Here is a 21,212-nt window from a genome sequence, read left to right on the forward strand (position 1 = left end):
TAGATGCAATTTGGTTTTCTTTATGGAAGTTATGGATGGATTAAATACATCCTTAGTGTAACTCCATTACAGTCAACATTAGGAATGAATTTGACCCATTATGTTATAGTTTGAATTAATAATATCCTAAGTTTATATATCATACCATGCCAGTCATATACATCAGACCAGTTGTGTAATTATATACAGGAATAACCACTGAAATTCAGGGGGAAGGTAGCAGCTGCAGGTCACAGGAAGAGATTTTGGCCTAAGGATATTGGGATGAACCTCTCCAGTCTTATAAAAAGTTCCATGGGACACTTGGGACTTGAGGTGTATGCATTTGGGCTGACAGTTACTGGGCAGCGCCAGGCCTGGACATGGGCTAAAAGCTTCCTTTTTTGAACCACATTACAACAAAAACATAAAGTTTTAAGAACTCATCTCCCATGGTAAATTGCATGAAACTCAATGTGTCCATTTTAGAAGTCCTGAATTAGCCCTCAACGCTCCACCGAGTGTAGGTATTTTATTCCAAATTTGCAGGCCACATTGCAATCTCTTTCCCCTGGTTGATAGATGCAACTACGTAACCCCCAAAGAAACTAAAGTGATGTTATTGCCTGTAAATCGTGCTGGTCTGACAATTCTTGACATAGAGTCACAGAGTTTAAGGCCAGACGGGAGCACCAGATTACCTAGTCTGACCTCTTCTATATCACAGGACACTGACAGCTCCCAGCACCCACATACTAACCCCACCCAAATGCTGATGCCCCCTAGTGGTAGTGTATTAAGTGCATTCTGCTTAATAGGGAGCATAGGTCCCAACCAAGACAGACTATTGGTAAGGCTGAAAGAGCTAATCAGTCTCCATTCCCATTCACTCCTTTGCCCCTCTTCTGAGATTACCAAACAAGGGCCTGATCCTCATGCAGGCAAAATGTCTGTTAATTTCACTTGCATATGTAAGACCCAAATAATCAGACCCCAGAAGTGTCATTCAATTATGACAAGTGCCCTGTTCCTTTTGATGATATATACATATATATATGTCTGTCCCGATTAGGAACTGGACTGAGAACACCAGTTTATTTCCTAGGGGCTACTGCACAACCATCAGCTAGTCATGATTTTGGTTCACTAATGATTCAAATCTGATTCAAACCAGTGAGAGAAGTGAAAGCTTCCATAACTATTACTATACTCCAGGCCATCGGTTCCCCTCCCACCAATAGGCACTTCTGAGGAACAATTCACAGAAAGCAGACATCAGTCTGTACACATTATTGTTGGTGTTATATTATAGTATCGGAAGGAGACCATTTTAAAATATTCACTCTCAACTCACACCTCTGGATTTTGTTTTGGCCAGGGATTTTACGTTTGGGCAGGTGGGGAGAATGATTTGTCCTTGATTTTTGTTCTGTATAGTTGGATTAAGACTCTGTGTTGTACCCATAAAAATGATGTGATTAGAGATACTCCGGTTTTAATGAAGACCATCAGGTAATATGCCTTTGACAGCCACACAGTCAAACACTCATGTGCACCCAGAAACTGGGCTCTTTGGGTATTGTATATATAGTCTCGGTTAGGCATTTAGATTTTGTTACAAACACTGCGCCTTTCTACGGGGCTGATATTTTTCAGAGCCAGGAAAGTGTTCAGCTTGTTAGACCATGGAGAAGCCCTGAAAAGAGACGCGTGTCCGGTACTCCCGTGAACTCTAAAGAGAAGTGGTAGGGGGCAGTAGATGATAAGCAGAGCAAGGGGGAAACAGGGAGGAAAGAAAAGGTCGCACGATGCAAGGGGCTGCATCTCACCGCCACAAACTTTCCACGGCCGCTGAAAACAGACAAAGTGATGAATATTGAAACTCCTCTGTTTTTCACTTCACCTGACTCCCTCTCCTAATGGGGGGGAGGAGGAGGAGGGCGGGCTCCGTTTGACCTCAGCACTGTGGCTTGGTTTTGCAAGGCAAAGTTGGGCAGCAAGTCCTTGTGGGCTCGATCCCGTCCCAGATCTCCACGATTTGCTCCGTGCAGCGAGCGTGCGCCGCGGTTTGTGACAAGGGGCATCTCGAATGCCAGGCTGCACAGGGCGGGCAGCGACTTCTCCCTCCGGGAAGGAGCCCAACCCGTGCCTCCCCCGACGCTCTGAGGAAGGGGGGCAGCGCGGGCCCCAGTTCCCAGCGGCCGGTGCGCACCCCCCGCTTGGAATCGATCACCGGGGGAGCGGGGGAGGCGGGTTTTCTCACGGGTGTCCCCGGGCTGCCGGAGAGTTCCCACGGTGGCTCCGGGCAGCAGGAGTGGCGCGAAGCGGGTGCGAGGGGAACCCAGCGGAGCGGCGCCGGATCTCCGCGCACTTACTGCCGGGGAAAAGCCCGGCCGGACGGCAAGCTCCGCACACGCCTTTTCCCCCGGGAAAGCGATGCGCCGCCCGGGACCAGGCGGTGGGGGGGGAGCCGCACGCGGGCGAAGCAGCCGCCCCTGGCCGGCCGCTACCTTGGCTTCTCTTGCTTTTTTTTTTTTAATGCCACCACACCGTTAATTAAAGAGATCGCTCTGATTGGGCGGCTGGTGCATCCCAGCGGGCCCCTCTCTGGAATATAACGGGCGGCTGGGAAGGGAGATGATTCATATCCCGCCCCCCCCTCCCCCCCAGACAGGACACAGCGCGGTGCCAGCCGGCTGCTGGACAGACAGACAGACAGACAGACACAGACAGAGGCGCGCACGCACCCGGCGCAGGGCATCCCCCCGCTCACTGCCGGGCGCCGGAGGGGGGGGGCGCCCGCTGGTGCGCCCATGAGCGTCGGCCAGGGAGCCCAGCTCTTCCCCGGCTCCGGGGAGCTGCCCGAGAAGGCCATGGCCGAGCTGAAGTCCCTGGGCGGCGACCCCTACCTGGCCCTGGCTCAGAGCTACGGCCAGTCCGCCTTCGCCTTCAGCTCCGGGCGCGGGGCGGCGGCGGAGAGCCAGCGGGGCTACCCGGGGGGCGCCGGCGGCGGCGGCGCCGCCTTCCACCCCACCCCGCTGGGCAAGTCGGCGGAGAGCAGCGGCGAGCAGAGCGGGGACGAGGAGGACGCCTTCGAGGCGGCCCAGGGCAGCCCGGCCTTCGAGCGGGACGGCCAGGCCAAGGGGCCCCCCCTGGGGAAGAAAGCCAAAGAGCCGCGCTCGCTGCGGCTCAGCATCAACGCCCGGGAGAGGAGGAGGATGCACGACCTGAACGACGCGCTGGACGGGCTGCGCTCGGTCATCCCCTACGCGCACAGCCCCTCGGTGCGGAAACTCTCCAAAATCGCCACCCTGCTGCTGGCCAAGAACTACATCCTCATGCAGGCGCAAGCTCTGGAGGAGATGCGGCGGCTCGTGGCCTACCTGAACCAAGGGCAGCCCCTCGGCGCCCCTCTGCCTGCCAGCCTGAACCCCTTCGGACAGTCCGCCGTCTATCCCTTCACGGGCGCTGGCCTGTCCGGCTGCCCTGAGAAATGCACTGCCTTCCCGGGGACAACCTCCACCCTCTGCAAACACTGTAATGATAAGCCTTGACTTCTTTTGCCTCTCAGCTTTTCTTTCCACTCCATCCGCCCTGGCTTCCAACCATCAGTTAAGTTTCTTTTCTTCCCCCCCTTTTGCGTATAAATATATATATATATATATTTTAAATAACTACTATTTCTTTTGTTCTCTCATCGGGAAATATTTGAAAGCCGTTTGGACCAAACAACCCCACCGTTGTAAACTTCATTTAGCTAAAAATCTATACAACCCTCCCTCCCCACGCCCATCCCCTCCATGGTTTAATGCGATCACGCGGTTTGCCACTTTCTGTAGCGTTTTTATTTTTTTCCCCAGCCTGCCAATGGATTAACTGTGAGCATAACTTTTGCCTACCAGCTTGCTTTGGCCCACAAAGTTCTCGGTCCGTTGAAAGAAAGTTTTTAAAACACACACGCGCAAAGAAAATCTGGAAATGGAAATCTCAGTGAATTTTCTTTGGATTGATCAGCCTGGGTAAAAACTATGCAATGCTTTCAGAATGCAAAATCACTTATAAATAAAAGGGGGAGGGGGGGTAATTTACTACATAGTCAGCTCTAATAGATAGTGCCCAAGACTTAAACTAAAATTCCATCTGATCCTCTCTGTTTTTTTAACTGTTGGTAAAACCATGGACGCTTTTAAATGATACGAGTTTCTTTTCAAGTTCAGAACCCATTTTGGACTGACAAAAGTATTTTGATTGTACACTATTTATTGCCTGCTTTTTTTCTGTTTCTCATCTTGGTTGGGTTTTCCAGATGATTTTCCAAAGTCATTGCTCATCTTTTGGTAAACAAAGCATAAAGTCACTCAACTTATTTATATGTATTTATAACAAATAAAATACATGAATAACCCCTTTCTCTGTCCTACATCTCTCTACACCAGTTGGCAGTATAAGAAAAATAAATGATGAAGTCAATGTAAGGTGTAAAGGAACATCATTTGGAAAGGATTAGACTGGTGGAAGTTGGGTGAGTGAGTCAGTTTAAAAAAAAAATGTATTGGACATTAAATTCCATTTCAATATACTTTTTAACTTGTCCCATGAATCTTGAGGGGGGGGGGAAGTGATTTACTCATGTAATTTAAAGTGAAATAGTCTGGGGATAGGATGATTTGAGTGTGTTTATTTGGACACTTGACTGAAGGCTTTGCCCTCAAACCTGCAGCTTTCTAAGAAGGGGATACCTTGGCAGTGATTTTTATAAGAGTTTAATGCACAGAACCCAAATTAAGACATGCCAGAGAAGACTATAAGTGATTGTTGAAAATCATGGCTATGCTCTTTGCTTGGTTTTCTATTGTATCTGCAACCTCCTGATCCCATAAATATGTCTGAAGCTTGGGCCACTCTGGTCTCTAAACTAAAAGCTCTCTCCAAGTATGTGTCACATTGGTTCAAGTTGTTACTAAGTGAGCTCTGTAGCTAGTCCCTAAATTGTTGGGATTTTTTAATGCTGTGATGCCTTGTAGGCTTCACTAATCATTATATAATAATAATTGAGATGCATTCTGTGATTTGCGTTCAGATAGGAATACCCACCACCCAATGTCAGAGCAACCACATAAACTGGTACAGTAGCAGCCTGAGGGGCTAGACCTGTCTATGGCCATTTGTGTTAGGAATAGGGTGTAACTATTTAGGGTTATTAAACCAATTTCCATGGCTGTCGCCAGTGTTATGCTAATTCAAAAAGGACTTCAGTCCCTCTAAAGCTGCTTGTCTGTAGTATTTAATTTTAATTAATACATTTAAAAAAGACTTTTGTATTTGCAAAATGAAGTGTGTGATTAAGCCTCATTCGTACAGACATATGCTTAAAACTGGTTTCTACTCATTTCCATTTTTATTTATTCACCCCCCTTTTTTTTTCAGAAGACCAGTTTATCTGGTTTTTTATGTGTCAAGAAAAAGAGAGAGAGAGAGACTCAAAAGTATGTTTAAAACACTTCTGACAAAACTAAAGGCAAGAACCATTGTTGAAGCAAAAATGACTGGGAAATGCAAATCAACAAAGATCATTTTAAATTCTGCAGACTGAGTCAGTGCCAGAAATGATTTTCAACAAAGGTTCGATTTAGCACTAAATCATGATTTTAAGATAAACATTTATTCTAGCTGAAAGCACTGGAAATGGAGGAGTTGAGGTTATTCAAATGTAGAATAGTTTAATTGTTAAGTTTCAACTCCTATTAAAATAGCTGTAGAATAAAGTATTTAACAGTTTCATATTAAAAACAAGTTTGTTTGATTCAGAAACATTGATTAATAACAATGTGGTTTATAAGTGCTTCTTTTTCTGATAATTATGACAGAAAAGATTGATTCTGTAACTGCAGAGCTTAGCGAAGTCCCCATGGTGTTAGATATAAGGTGTATTGTAGGACAATGCCTTTGGATATAACCTTATTGATTAACTTTTCCAGTAAAAAAAACACTTTCTTATTTTGTCACGTCCACCCTCTGATTAAAAAATCTGCTTGCTAAGGGACCTTGAGATATTCAGAACTCTGCTCATAACCAGCTTTGAATGAAATGCTCTCGTACCCAGTAGAATAGAAATGGAATTTCGAACACAGAAGATAAAACCTCTGATAAAGAAAATTATATGGAAATGTGGCAAAGTTAGAGTGTCTAAGTACTTTTTAAAAACTGGATATTCAAAAACAGAAGTATAGAATTCACCACAGTCATGTTTAAATAACTTTAAATACTGTTAAAATACACATCAAGAAAAGTGAGCTTTATTATTTAGAAATAGAGAAAATCCATTTATTTCCTTTCTCTTTCCTGCATATAGCACCAGTATAGCATTTAGCTAGAACAAAGTAAACCATAACTATTTAGTGCTCAGTCTGAAAGCTATGCACTATGATAAATTGTTTCCAACTAACAGTGTCTACAATACTTACAAGCTTTTACACAGACAAGCAACTGGAAGCTACACATATTGAACTCTTCTTCTGTTTTCTTGTTAACCAGAAGGTGTCTGCTTGGGTTTAATTTATATTTGTAGTGCTACTAAAGCCTCAGTGAGGATAATTCTTAACTTTGGATGAAAGAAATAGGGCTGTCCCCCCACTTCTCTAAAAATACCTATACTAGAATATTGCATTTAAGCATACAGTATCTTCAGGGTTAACCATGCAAAGCATTGACAGCCTGCCGCTTGTTGTTTGACTTTTCCCTTTCCATGTAATTTAATAAAGTCTCTTTAGTTCAAATTCTATTTTGTATGCCAAGTGAGAATACAATCTGTGGCTTTCAGCAATTTTTAGGGGGGTGCAAAAGGAGGATTTTCAAATTTTGAAAACCCCTTGTTCATAAACTTATTCTTATCTTGTCTAGCCTTCATTTTAATATTAATTGTGCTGTATACTCAGATAATACTGAAATGCAACTTCTGTGTATGAATCTATTAATAATCTCATTATTGTTTTACTTAATTTAATAGAAAACACACTGAATGCCAGCTTTAATTAAAAAGTATTGTTTTCTAGTTGCATTTAGTTTTCCAAATTTTAAGAGCAGTCGGTGTGAAACAGTTAGAAAGACAAGCAAAGAAGGAAATGGTTCTCAAGTATCTGTCACTTGTAAGATATGTAATGTTAGTCACTAACCAAAACTAATGTTTTTCTAATCAGTATAATCTTATTAATTTGCATTACTAAAGTCAAATCTTTGCTGAAGTCTTCTTTAGATTATAAAATAAAACTTGATTAATCAAATACAGGGAAGCAACAGGTTTGAAGATGGAGAGTCCAGCATACAGCCATCTATCTACTTTTAATATCTTTTTGCTGAAACCGTCAGTTACCACTTGTAGAATGTAGTAAAGGCAATGAAGCATTTTACTACGCTTTACTCATAATCAGTATCCGGTTTTCTGCTAGAAACCAGGCATCTGGAAGGTGCTGCATTGTTGATCATGCTTCTCTGAATTCCCAAAGCAATCAGTCATATCATATGTTATGTTGTAATTCTAGATCTTTGTTGTAGTCATTCTTTTGGTATAAATTTCTACGATTTAAGTTTTTAATAGAAGTGATGCTTATAAGGAGACAATTGATAAAGGGCCAAATCCTGCTCCCACTGAAGTAACTGGCAAAACTTCTATTGACTACCATGGAGCCAGTGCTTTACAGAACTCAAATTGTGACTGACATCATCAATACCATGCAACCCTATTTATTGTAAAAAGAATCAAAAGGAGCAGGACAATTTTTACAGCTTTTATCCCTTTACTGTTTTACACCTGCACAAAGCGTGGACCATTGGTGGATGTAGACTTTAGTGTACCACCTCCACATAGTTCCTTTGAGCAAGCCCAAGTATTGCCAATTGTGTCCTGGCTGAGTGGTGTTTAAGTTGTTGGAAGCTAAGTGTCCCAGCATAGTAAGTTCCTGGCCTCTCTTTTCAAAACACAGTCTATTTCCAATGACTCAGTCTGCAAGGCCAAAACCAGGCATTCATTGTTATAGGCAAAAGAAAAAAAAAAAAAAAGTGTATGCACAGTAGGATACTTAGCACAGAGACCATCCTGCAAAGCACCAGGAGACACCAGGATAAAATATTGTATATATTAATATTCAATACCCAAGAGAATAATGAACTGAAGCCTATAAAGTATTTGCATCATTTTATGAACGAAGTTCTCTAAAATATAGTACTTATGTTGTGGTTTAAGAGATTTTCACATTTAGCAGGACAGAAAGGTACTACATCTCCTCTGCAAAATGAAACATGGTTGTTTAGTTGGCATTAAGATGGCATAGATTTGGAAAAGTGCAAATATGTGCATACAATCTACAAATACATTTCCATTAACATGATTCCAAACATAAAAGGCTTGGTTTTACTGCGTAATTAAAACTAATATACATTATTATTACATGTGCTTTGTTTCCCAGCATGTAATTTTATAGTATATGAAACATCCAAAGAGCGGTTTTATCTTAAGTTAACACAAATATTTTTTTAAAAGCAGTGTAATGCACAACACAATAATTTTAATTAATAATCTGCTTTCACTTCACTGTCTATCTTCTGACAGAGTTTTGATTGGTATTGCAAAGCAGAAAAGTTTTATTAAATCCTGATTAATGCAGAAAAGACTCTGATTACAGTAATTTTGATAATGTAAATTTGTTTGTGATATATCTTTAGTCTTTAATCCCCTTCAATATCCTATTCAATGGGAAATGAAAAAGAGGGATTTATGACGTTTTAAACAAGTCATTCCATGGATGCTTCTCATACAATTCTTCTTATATCTGAAATATAAAATTCCCCATATAAATATAACAGAATATTTTCCTACTAAATTAGAAACCTATGTTCCTCAAATTAAACTGCAGATATCTTGTAATTAACTAGAAGAACTAGAACAATTTAGTATTCTGTCATTAAATTGAGGCACACATTTAAAGAACAAACCAATCAGCAACATGGAAAAAATACACTACTGTAGGTTGATTTTTTTCAAATCTATATTGTTTAATTACAGTAATCTTCAAAATATGATATTCACTATGACATTGGTTAATTTTTTTCCCTGATTAAAAAAGGCTGGAATGTATTCATTGATCAGGAAGTACATGCCCATTTCTTAAAATCTAATTTCTAAAATTGTGTGTGTGTGTGTGTGTGTGTGTGTGTGTGTATGATAATTTTCAAGTAATCCAATTTAACCTTTAAAATATTCCTAATCAACTCTACAAACAGTAAAACTTGATTTAATATTTATTCTCCAAATTCATAAAAGCAGCATACTTACATTCTTAAATGTTAATATAGAAACTAAAACAAACATGTTTGTCTAAATAATAATTTTACCTGTGCAAATAAAGACAACAAAATTGGTTTGCAGATTTGCTGTATTCTTCTGCTACATTTTATGGAAGATAAGGAAACTGGTAGATGTAAGCCTAACACAAGATTAACCACAAATATCTAAGGATGTACATAATTTGGAATGAGAACAAACAAGAATTCAGACTTACTACATTTACAGAATAATTCTGGTTTTGTATCCTTTAAACAAGTTAATTACATTTTTAAAGCTCTGATCATAACGTTTCATGTTCAGTAAAATTAGCCTTAAAAAATAAAATGTGTGTATATGACTAACCTCTAATCTCCTGCACTAACATTAGTGTTTTGTTCATTTATCTGTATTAAAACAGAATTTTAGAGTTAATATAACCCAATCCTCATAAGTTACCAATGGGAAAATCTATCTGCTCTTTTGCCTTAAGTATTTCAAAGAGAAAAAACATGGCTGAGCAAAATAACATCACCACAGTTTTTCCTCCAAGCCCACTTTTGTCTAAAGTAATGAGGCCATAGTCAGTTGGTTCCAAAAAGCGTCGTGATTTAGTGTGACGTACAGTGAATCATTGCAGATCCATTCGGACTGCATTCGTTATTTTAATGAGACAGAGGCAAATCTGTTTTTTGGCCGCAAACCCTAAGATGCAAGCATAATGCGAAATGTTTGCTGATTGCCACAAGGCAACTGACATTATGGATTTTTATCGCCACCATTATGTGGCTTAAAATTTGCCACATCCAAAGATATTTAGCCCCTTCATTTTTACTACAAGTGACACAAAAGTTGCAAAGCTAATAAAAAAAAGCACACTTAATTTGTGTGCTTTAAATATTGCTTATCGTCTCAGGCTCTCTAATTTTTAATATTATTAACATGCTCACAAAGGAGAAGGAAAAATCTCCACCAGAACCTGAACGCGGTCACCCAAAAAAGGTCATATTTGATTGGTCGACAACACCACTGGGAACCCACCAGCCTCTGCTTGATGTAGTATCCGAAATGACAATGAAGCAGGCATATCTCTGCAGAAACAGTAATCAGAGTAATGGTGTTTGTAAGAATTTACTAGTGCTGAACTTTTCTATATACGGTAGAAATGTTTCCTCTTCTTCTGTGATATCAGTAGAGAAATGATCATTTATTTGCCTTGAAGTAAATGGCAGGCCAATCAATTGTTGAGAAAAAAAAAATCTAGGTTACATTGATAAATTCAGCTGTATTTGTGTGTGTGTGTGTATCTATGTGTATATGCACACACACACACGCACACATATATATATATAATATGTGTGTGTGCATAGTTATGATATATAGCACTTGTATAAACACACAGGTAAGTATGTGTGTGATCTGTATCTATAACTTATTTACATATATCCATGAACTGTGCCTTTTTTCATTTAGGTTTGTTTTTGAAGTAGATTGTTAGGGTATTGTATTTAATCTGGCATAGCATATAATTTGATGATGATAGAGACTAATAAATGGCATATACTTACGAACTACTACTTCAGAACGGCTCTAGATTGCACAATGTGAGAAGATAATGAAAAAATGGACTCTGATGAAATAAATTATTTCGAACCATTCTGATTTCACTTTTAAGAAAATCAGTCTTGTTTTGGGCTTTTTTTAGTGTCTCCTATTTTGTCATAATGGCAGCGTCCAAATACTTGAACTGTGTCTTTTTTTTTGAGTCACTGGGTACTGGTAATATTCAGTGAAATGCACTGTGTTAGTCACAAGAGATGTCCTTATGCCACTGATTTGAGAATTATACTGCCTTCAATATTTCTTATCTCCTGGCAGCCTCAGTGTAAAGTAGACTCAACAAATGACAGCCATAGTGGGCATGCTCAGTATTTACAAAAGAACTGAGGCTGTAGGGGAAAAGATGAAAATCTCCTGCAAAATGTTAAAATGGCTGCTGACTTGGAGGCCTCTGGGTTAGTTTACATACTTTCCAGTGTCCAAGAAAATACAATTTTACTTATAACAAGTTTTCTCCCCTTGGCTTTTTTTCCCCCCTCTTGCCTCCGTCAGCTTCTAAAAGATTTGAGAACAGAAAACATTTTAGTTACAGGAGCTCTATTACTTCTAACATTCTTTTTTTTGATTAAACATGGCACTGTGTGGAATAATACAGGTGCCAGGAGAATGTACTACATGAGCAAGTTCATTCCTGTACTGCTCACATCTTCCATCAGGCCCTTGCAAAGAGAAACACTAGACTTGCTTACAGCAGTTCATAAAAAGATACTTTTTTTTTCTGCACACTTTAACAGAACGTCTTTATGGAATGTTTCCTTCATTCTCAGAGGTCTAGGGTTTGATACCCATTTATGTTTTATTTCATTAACAAGGTGGGGGGAGAAGTAGGAAGAAATCTCTTGAGGCAACTTTCCTTTTACTTATTTTTGAGCTCCATTAGAACTTGACCACAGAAAGTTCCTCTTCAAATAGGAGCAGGTTGTGAACTCTTTCACTTAAAGTGGTGAGCAGGTACTAACACAAGCAGTCCCATTGTGAGTAAGGAGTTCACAGCCTGACCCTTAAAGAGAAACAAAACTAGAGAAAGGAAGATTTTCAAGATAAATGTGTGAAATATTTGCATTTGAATAGTTGTGGTTCCCCCTGTTAATTCAAAGATGTGTGTATATATATTTTCTCATTTCTTTTTCTTAGATAAGCTGAGCTCATACCCAGCATCTGGGTTTCAGTAATGTCCTATTATTTTTTACTTAGTTTCCGACTGCGTTGGCTTGAGGCATAAAGAGATCAAGAAGTCTGCTGACAGCCACACACTGACAATGAATGAATGAGTGGCTCAACATATTTGAACCCAGGACCTTCTTGATTTGCAGCTGTTTGCTGTAAGCAGTACATTAGGCTGCTTTTTCAATAATATTGAAATGGACAATCATTTTCTCTCTCTCTCTCTCTCTCTCTCTCTGCCTGGGTAGAATAAAGCCACTGTACTGATCCTGTGTCACACACAGCACCCCGTGGCTTCCTTTTCAGCAATGACCAGGAAAAGAGGATGTGGCTAAGACCCTGTGTCCCAGCAATCCCCTGATGCTAGAATAGCCCCTTACAGACCTGAAGCTGCTTGAACTTACATCAGAGACCAACCAGTTCCCAACCATCCCCATCGGAGAAGTGTAAAGGTGGTTTTAAGCCTGTTGTCCTTCTATACTGGTCTTGCACTGACCACAACTGAGCCCCAGCAGAGGATCTGGGCCAGAATTTTTAAAATTGCCTTAAAGTAAAAATGTACGTGGGCAAAACGCATCTTTTTAATTGGTCTCCAGGATTCTCTCTCCTGTAGGAAAAACAGCTTGGTTAATTTTTACAGTGGTTATTTAGGTATGTTTTTGGCAAGTATGTAAGTGACTGAATGTGTTGCATGCTTTTGTGCCTGAGTGAAAATAACTTACCGATAGAAAGCTAGCTCGAAGAATCTGTAATACTATGAGATGGCGCTTCACCCCACATTAAACATATTTTGAGAAACAGAAAGATCTTGTTACAGAAGAATAGTTACAGAAATCTGATTTTAGCATAAAGTGTTCTCTCCATAGTTCAGCCACTTCAGATATGGGTCATAAACCAATAAAATCACAAAGGGTCTAATGGCACAACCAAACCCTAAGGTAAGAATTTAGAAGATTGTTTTGTCTCACCATTTACAATAAGCTGGACTCGGTAAAAAGTAGCACATCAGCACTAAGAATAACACTGGAAAGCTGTGTAATTAAAAGCAGCTAACTGGAGAAATATACATAAACATGGGTAAATAGCATAACGACTGAATATGCTGGGACAAAAATAAGGAAGAGATTACAAGGATACTGATAGTAAACTGAGCTTGCAAGCTTTCTGAATTGGAAGGTGTACTGCAAAGATGTTCTACAGCCATTATATTTGGTGGAAAGCGTCCTGTACAGAATACTGTATAGAAATTGCCCATAATTCAGAGAACTATGGAATGACATGGAAAACACCAGCAAATGACAAAGCAAAGTTGCCACCAACACTCAAAGACATGGTGCAAACAATCAGAGTGAGAAAGTAAGTTGTCTAGGACAAACTATAAAGATACACTATAGATTGACGTAGCTACGTTGTTTATAGAGTGTGAAAAATCCACAGCCTTGAGCGCCATCGCTCTGCCAGCTAAGTCAACAGAAGAATGCTTCTGTCAACCTAGCTACCATCGCTCAAGAGAGGTGGTGTTGCTACATGGATGGAAGAACCCCTTCGATTGATGTAGGCTGTATCTCCATAGCTGTGCCAGTATAGTCTCCATAGTGTAGATACTCTAAGGCAGGTCTGGTAGTAGAGGGACTGAACAGAGACTGTGACTCAAAAAAGCATCCCTGTTAAGGAAGGGTGGTTAAGCACATAGGTACGTCCCAGTAAAGGCAATGGGATTTAAGCAGGTGCTTTGGTGCTTTCTTTAATCAAGACCTATATTTGGGGAAGACGTCCAAAGAACACCAAAAGCCTTGTGGAAACCACAGATGTGCAAGAGCAGCCTAACTTTGTCTTATACAAGATGTGAAATAGATGAGGTCAGGCTGGAGAAGAGGCTACTGTTGCCGTGGAAAAAGCTGTACGTGGCGACTGTTGTGGTTGCGATGAGGCTGATGGGATAGATGGTAGGAAAATCAACCAGCCTTATCTATCACAACTGAACAGTGAAAATGCCATCTTGAAAATGCTATGATTTAGATTAACACCACTACCACACACTGGAAAAATAAAGGCCTCTCGCATTGCATATATAAGATTGTATTTTGCACCTGAGTGCATGGTAATTAATAATGCATTTCTGAAATACATTGTACTGTGTTCCATTCTCTGTGTACATATGACTGATATAATGTGAAAGTGACCTAACACAGTATGTTATTTGTCCTGCTATATTGAGTAGCTTCTGTGGACAAATATTAAGGAAGCGGTGAAGCTGTCACACTGTATAAAAGCTACTTATAGGTTATAGCTTCAGCTGCTAGAATTCAAAAGTGCAGGGATGTTTTTAAAACATTGTTTTCCCTGAAAGAGCCTTCCCAGATACACAGAAGATTTTTTAACGAGAGTCCATTACAATTACCAGCTTTTAAGTACAGTAACAGTTAGGGAAATGATCTATTGTAACTCTATTTTACCACCAAAGACTGACAAGTTAAAGTTCAAAGTATCTGCTAGAAAACATACTTATGTTCCAAGAAACATAACAACCATATTTTTGTTCCCCTCATCCAAAAGATCTACAACTCATGAGGCCCAGATGATGGAGGCCAGGGAGAGGGGGGTGTCACTATGTCTAACCCATAGCTAAAACATTTTTCCTCTTTACAAGGACATTACACAAAATAAAATGAATTCTGGTGGAAGCATGTGTCTCCCCGAAGTGTGCAAATGATAGGTTAAGAGAAAGCAAATGAAAGGTAAGATTAATAGCATTTATCATGGCAGATAGACTAGCAGTTTGCTAATTAAAGTTGTTAGAACATAGAAGCAGCCAAGGATCAATGGCTTTTAATGAGGCTGTTGTAGGGTGATTTAGGTCTAATTTTCTGCTTAATAAGGCTGGTTTAAAAAGTAATTTTGTTGGGATGTGACTCTCCTAAACCTGTTCATTATCAGTGATGGGACTTCACTTCAACACTTCGGGAAATGTTGTGTTTAATTAATATTGTGTCGGCAAGTAGATATGCTGACAGATGAGAAAAAAATTGATGAAGAACTTTCAAGGACATTGACTTCATTAAGCGGCTTCATTATAGTCTGAATAACTGGCTAAATATGTCATTTAAAAGATAATGTGCCACTTTCAACTTTTTTTTTTTTTTTTTTTTGGTTGTTGTTGTTCGTGAAGGTAAGAACAGGGACATTGCCAAAATAATTGCTAAGAGGGAAAAAACACAAGGTCAAGGGAACTGGTGTACAAGGCTGTGTCAGTTGCTTGGTTTTCTTCATGATATTTCTACATGGTGGGTTATTTAAAACAAAACGTGATGCATCATTTACATGTTTTACTTTGATCAAATCAGGACTTTAATGGTTAGTGACAATGTCTGTCCCATGCTTAAGTGGCCATTTTCCATGGCACCTCTGAGACAAGACTGGAATTGAATTTTAGAAGGAATAAACATTATGTCCATGCATTATAAAGTACAGGTTTGAGAGGGATCAGTGCCCAGTTATAGCCATGAACATGGAAACATTTATTTAACAAATTCATCCTTCCAGCAGAATGAGGATGAAAGTTTGTGCATTTAAAAAGCATATTCAAGTACTAAGCCCTGATCTTGCAAACACTTTATACACACACTCTTAACTTGATTTATGGGAGTGGTCTTGTGGAGGCAAAGTTAAACACGTGTGTGAGCTTTTGAAGAATTGAGGCCCAATATATTGCACATTAATATCCATTTTGCCCAAAGAATAATAATAAAATAATAATGATAGCACTTTTCACCAGCAGATCTCAAAGCATTTTGTGAAGGAGGTCAGTATCGTATTGTTCTCCTCCTGAAGCACAGAGAGGTGAAATGACTTGCCCAAGGTCAACCAGCTCATCAGTGGCAAAGCCAGGAAAAGAACCCAGGTTGCCTGAATCCCCGTCCATCCTAGAGTGCTTTACAAATGAAGCACAGAGGGGAGTCACTTTATTTATCAGAGGCGTGAAACAAAGAAAGGCCTGCAGCAGTGCTCCAGTCCTTAAAAAAAAAAAAAAAAGAAAAAAAAGAAATGATGAAACATAAGTACCAGAAGTACTGCAAGTCTCATTCTGGCAACCAGAAAAGTGCTGGAGCCTTCCAGCACAATTTGAGCATTGGTCTACACAACAGTTGAATATGAGAAGTGAAGAATATCTTATCCATCTAAAATTGTAGGATGGACTGAGGTAGGCAATATGTCATTACCTGAGTTGAAATTTTGGCCAGATATAGGTGTCAACATCCCCCGTACTTGAAAAAAACGACTTTAGTGACTGTCAGTGGTCAGGACCTCAGTTTTCCATCTCACCTGAAAGATGACACCTTCAATAGCGCAGTGCCTCTTAAAACCATCCTGGAGCATTTGTTCAGAGAGCAGAGTGCCACATGCTGAACTGCCAACATCACTTCTTGTACCATCTACTGGGAGAAGTTCTATGAAGGTCTTCCATTGAAATGCTGACCTGACTTTGATCCTGCTTAAGGGCAAGGTCTGACAGGATCAGAGGATGAGCAAACTAGCGACAGAGATAGTCCTTTGGACAAGAAAAAAATCCTGAAATCTGGCCACTGTCATCCCTATAAAGTTGTTTTACTTGGGAGGGTAAAAACAAGCATTTGACACAGCGACTATATCACTGTTTGCCCGTGAGATGCATAAATGCATTCTAAAGAAATACTACAAACATTTGAGAGAAAAAACATGTTTTAACCCGTGTTTCTCAATGACCGACCCATGGACAGGCACTGGTCCCTGAGATCTCCCTGACACAGTTTAAGAAGGCAAGCCAGTCTCTGGTATCAAAAAAGTTAAGAAACACTGGTCTAAACAATAAGCCATTGCCATTTTCTGCACTTCAATTCACATTGTTACCCACAGAAAATCTCCTTTGAAAATATTTTTCCATCACTTTCAACGTTTTATTTAAGCGTCTCATTTCTTAATCTTCATCATTTAGCCAAGAGAAGAGGACCACGGGAGGGAGGGAGGGGAAAAGAGGTGTTGACTGCAGGCGACAGCTGAAGTTTATCTGAAGCGTCGGCTCTCCTTAGCACCTCCATTTTGTAGCTGCTGTCACATTTGACCAACTCCTTTACAGCATGGCATTCCCTAAAACAGTCTGTGAACATGTGATCAGTCTTTTTCTAGGTGGGAGAGCTGTCTCTCCACATTTCTATCGGTGTTTGTGTTTATATTTAAGCATAAATGTAGAGAGACATTTATAGGGATAAATATTTTGCATCCCACAGTAGGCTCACTTGAACCCTGCCCACATGCCAGCAGCAGCCATCAATAATGACTCATTATTTTGCCTTTTCGGGATAAAACAAACACATGCAGCCCAATTGCTCAGTTACAGTGTCGCAGATAACCTCATGCAAGCATTGAAAATCTGAATTCGCTCCAGCACTTGATTTTCTATATAAATTAAATAGGATATCATGGTTTTGGAAAAGGTCAGTGGACCAATGGAGACCCCCAATTTGCATGCACAGTTGCTTTGACTGTGCGTGTATAATGATTGCCAACATAGATAAGCAGTAAGGTTTGAAACCAGAACTTTTAACAGCAAAACACAGACCTCTACCACTGTAGCTACCCATTAGCTGACAACAGTACTAGGCTGTTATATGATATGTGGACCCAGTCTTAGGGGGCGGGGACACAACACATCTTTACAGACATGTTACACACATAGGCATATGTGGTATTTGCACATATAGATAATTGCACGTTAAAATTACTAGAATGCTCTATTTCCATGCACACTTACCTGATTCACACACAATCATGAAAGTTGCATGTGCACATTTTGCTTTTAGTTGGTATAGCTGCGTGTGTGCCCAACCATTTCAAAAATAAAGCCTTTATTCTTCATTGACAGCTGGAAATGTTTAAGAACTGGGGTTTAGAGTATATCTTTGGATCATCTCTGATAGAGAAACACCTTCAGAGGGAGGTATTATTACTTACTTAGGTACCTCATAAATGTATGAAATGCTTTATAAATACATTACATGACAAGGGGCCAAACTGCTCCCAGATCAAATGCAACTGAAGTAATTGCCATGGTCTGCACCCCTTCACACTAACCACTGAAAAATTATTATTGATAGCCATAGATTAGGACCAGGAGAATCACTAGAAATATTTATTATGCCTTAGTGGAAAATAGTTTGCTACATTTTTGTTCATTCTTCATGAATTCCTCTGTGTTGCCCTTATGACCTTGACAGTTTCAGTAATTCCTGGAACTGTGGCTGTTGCTCTGTGTTGTTCCCCTTAAATAGTAACTTTTCAAAGTCAGCGTGTTGGTGATGCTCCCAGCTGCCTTCCGCATTGGTTATCATGTCCCCTCTCCATGGGCACTGCCAATACCTGCAAAAGGAAAACATTTAGTTCTCAAGTTCTTGAGTATTATAAATGATGTCTGACTAATTTAAGGAGTCAACTCCATTATTATACACCTTATGCACTTTGTCTCCTGTAATTTAATTGGTTATCTAGCATCCTGTGTAAAATTCCAACCACGGTTAATTCTGTCAATTGTGCCCGCTGAAATCAAAAGGGTTGCACAGCTGTAAACAAAGTGCAGAATTTGACCCTTTGCTTTCCACGTTGGGATAGATATGTAGAGGTAACTATCGTGCAAGATTTTTTCCACAAAAGCTCTCCCATCTCCTATTCAATCCATGGGAAGGAATGCCTTTCTGTCCACTAAGAATTTATTTCCCTCGTTTTTTGTTTTTACACATTTATGTGTATTGAATTGTATTAGTCAAGTTTCAGTCTTAGTGCTTAAAATTATTGTAATCATCCTTTGTATATCACTCATTATTCTCTGTGGGAGTCTTTTTTTTAATACCTTTATCCATGTGGACTGTATATATAATGAAAGCCAGAGGTCCCATCATTGATCTGTGCCAGCCAAAGATTCCATCTGTGCTCACTTTCCCTTGAGCCAATTTTCAGTATGCTACCACAATCTCCTCCAAACTCCATGATTTGACACCCTAGAATTTAAACTCAGTGATTAAGCTTTAACACATGTTGTCTGAAAAGCTAAGTAGTTAAGGTTTGCTACAGCCATTTTGCCCACTCTTATATTGTTTAGTAAATATATAATTTGACCTGAGCCAATTTGATTTACAGAATAAATACATTATAAGCCCTGCTGAGTATGACCCTTTATACTTATACAGGCACTCATGCTGCTCCATTGCAACATTATCCTTTTAGTAATACTAATATATTATGCTCATCTATGTAAGATATATTTCAATATCTGGCCCCTTTTTGTGCATGCACTCATCTGCACAATTTTTTGTGAACAATTATGTGCATGGGTGAATTATTTCAATTTTGGAGTTAAATTTTCAAAAGGCTGAGTCCCACCTTCCTTTTCGATGGGGATAATTTCCACTTGCTAAATGTGCATTTGGTTTTTTGCAACTGCAAAATGAATTGCAGGTGCAAATCTGAGTACTTCCACTTCCAGCCACCCAAGCTGTGCCTGTAATTGCAGACACCATGATGAGGAGTGTGATAGAAAACCCTGGATAGAGAAATAGAAATTGTGTCCATAAATGAAAATGCATCCTTTTGAAAATTTAGCCTTTGGTATACAAAGCCCATCTATGCACATAAATCAAGATCAAAGGCAGTTTGAACAGGTAAATTGTCATTTGCATGCCCAACTGAGCATGCACAAAATAACGGTGCAAACAGAATTGCACATGTACCAGGCAGAGGTTGGACTCCATTTCAAACTTTGATTCTGCAGGTGTTGCCTGTTCTTGCACCTAGACAGGTAGAGCCAGTGTCTTGTATTGTTAAACTCTGCAAAACAACTGTTAGGAAATTTAAAGACTTGTGGACAGATCAGGCCTCTCTTGTTAAAGGTGTTTTGTGCTGCTCTAGTTGTACATAGCCTATTTAAAGATGGCTTAACCAGCTAAATGGATTCCCCCAGTGAAGAGGCCTCCCTAGCGGATACAGCTCTGAAAATCAGACTGTAAGAGACTTTCCTAAAGGACTAATGGATTAGACCTAGGTTCTAATCCTGCCTCTGCTTCTGACTTATATTATTTTAGACTATCCACCTAATCTTTCTGTGTCTCTTGTAGCCTTAGATAAATTTAGGGTGGAAATTGCACAGGTAACTACTAACAGGTTCTTTCCTCCAACAGCTATGTAAGAAATTTTATTGAGTTGAGTTTGGTGGAGCAAACAAATAGAAACATGAAGACTTTACTTAAAATCCAAATAAATCCAAGCCTAATCACAATTATACAAAAAGAGCTACACATAACAAAACACCCCCTGGATTGTGCAAACTTACAGCTTTAGTCTGGTACAAAATAGACCAATCCCCCAATACTTGCAACCTCGTGCATACTTCCAACTTTGTTGAGATTGATGACACAGGTAGAAGAAAAAGTAAGTGGAGATGACCACAAGAGGGCTTGTTCATCCTCAGGCTTCCACCATCTGGTCATCCCTCCTCGTGTCCCAGCGGCTGGTCTGACGTCTTTTATACCCTTTTTCTTAATTGACCTACACATGCCCACAACCATATTTGTTAATGTTTCAGCCCCTGCCATGTGTGACATTCCAGCTAATGATAATGGTATTCTAGTTTGCCATAGCTAATCTTCCAACAGTTGAGATCTCACTTGCATCAACGTCCCAATAATTTTGATACATCAGTGTGGTTTTTCCATGGCCACATATATCTCAAAATCCCCTAGAAATCCATTATTTCACGCTTATGTGGTATACTTGTTATCACAAACTACATATTGCTAACTCTTCTGCGAGTTAGGCTAACTATCAAAACTACCATCCAGCCCACGATGTCCCAGGTTATTGCCAAGCCTACCTTAGTTGTTATACAGACTCTTAGGTTTTGCATTACAGCTCCAATGGCTCCTATTTCACTATTTTAAAGCATTTTAATATGATTTAGCACCTGATGTCTAATTTAATCTTGCACCCAAAGATCAGGTGAAGGGTTACAGATCAACACTCCATTTGTCTATTTTATAAATGGGGAAAATAGTATGTAGCTTACCGGGAGGAGGTTGGGGGGGCACTGAGAGAGAAATTTGTCAGTTAT

At 39.9% G+C, this 21,212-nt stretch overlaps 1 protein-coding gene across 4 annotated transcripts; it reads left to right on the forward strand.

Annotated features, from left to right (window-relative positions):
• The first annotated feature begins 2,658 nt into the window (after nucleotides 1-2,658).
• Nucleotides 2,659-12,874, forward strand: BHLHE23 (basic helix-loop-helix family member e23). Of its 4 annotated transcripts, none has more exons than XM_067554611.1 (3): nucleotides 2,659-3,516; nucleotides 4,416-4,501; nucleotides 12,110-12,874. In XM_067554611.1, the coding sequence occupies exons 1-2, from the start codon at nucleotides 2,793-2,795 to the stop codon at nucleotides 4,484-4,486; spliced, it is 795 nt and encodes a 264-aa protein (XP_067410712.1). In that variant the 5' UTR covers nucleotides 2,659-2,792; the 3' UTR covers nucleotides 4,487-4,501; nucleotides 12,110-12,874. The 4 variants fall into 4 exon arrangements, with proteins under 4 accessions (XP_067410712.1, XP_067410713.1, XP_067410711.1 ...); XM_067554612.1 differs by lacking the exon at nucleotides 12,110-12,874 and adding an exon at nucleotides 9,401-9,631; XM_067554610.1 differs by lacking the exon at nucleotides 4,416-4,501.
• Nucleotides 12,875-21,212: the final 8,338 nt, after the last annotated feature.

The sequence above is a fragment of the Emydura macquarii genome, unplaced genomic scaffold (genome assembly GCF_026122565.2).
Source record: "Emydura macquarii macquarii isolate MOO-44397 ecotype Brisbane River unplaced genomic scaffold, CSIRO-AGI_Emac_v2 contig_1483, whole genome shotgun sequence".
NCBI classification, from domain to species: Eukaryota; Metazoa; Chordata; order Testudines; family Chelidae; genus Emydura; species Emydura macquarii.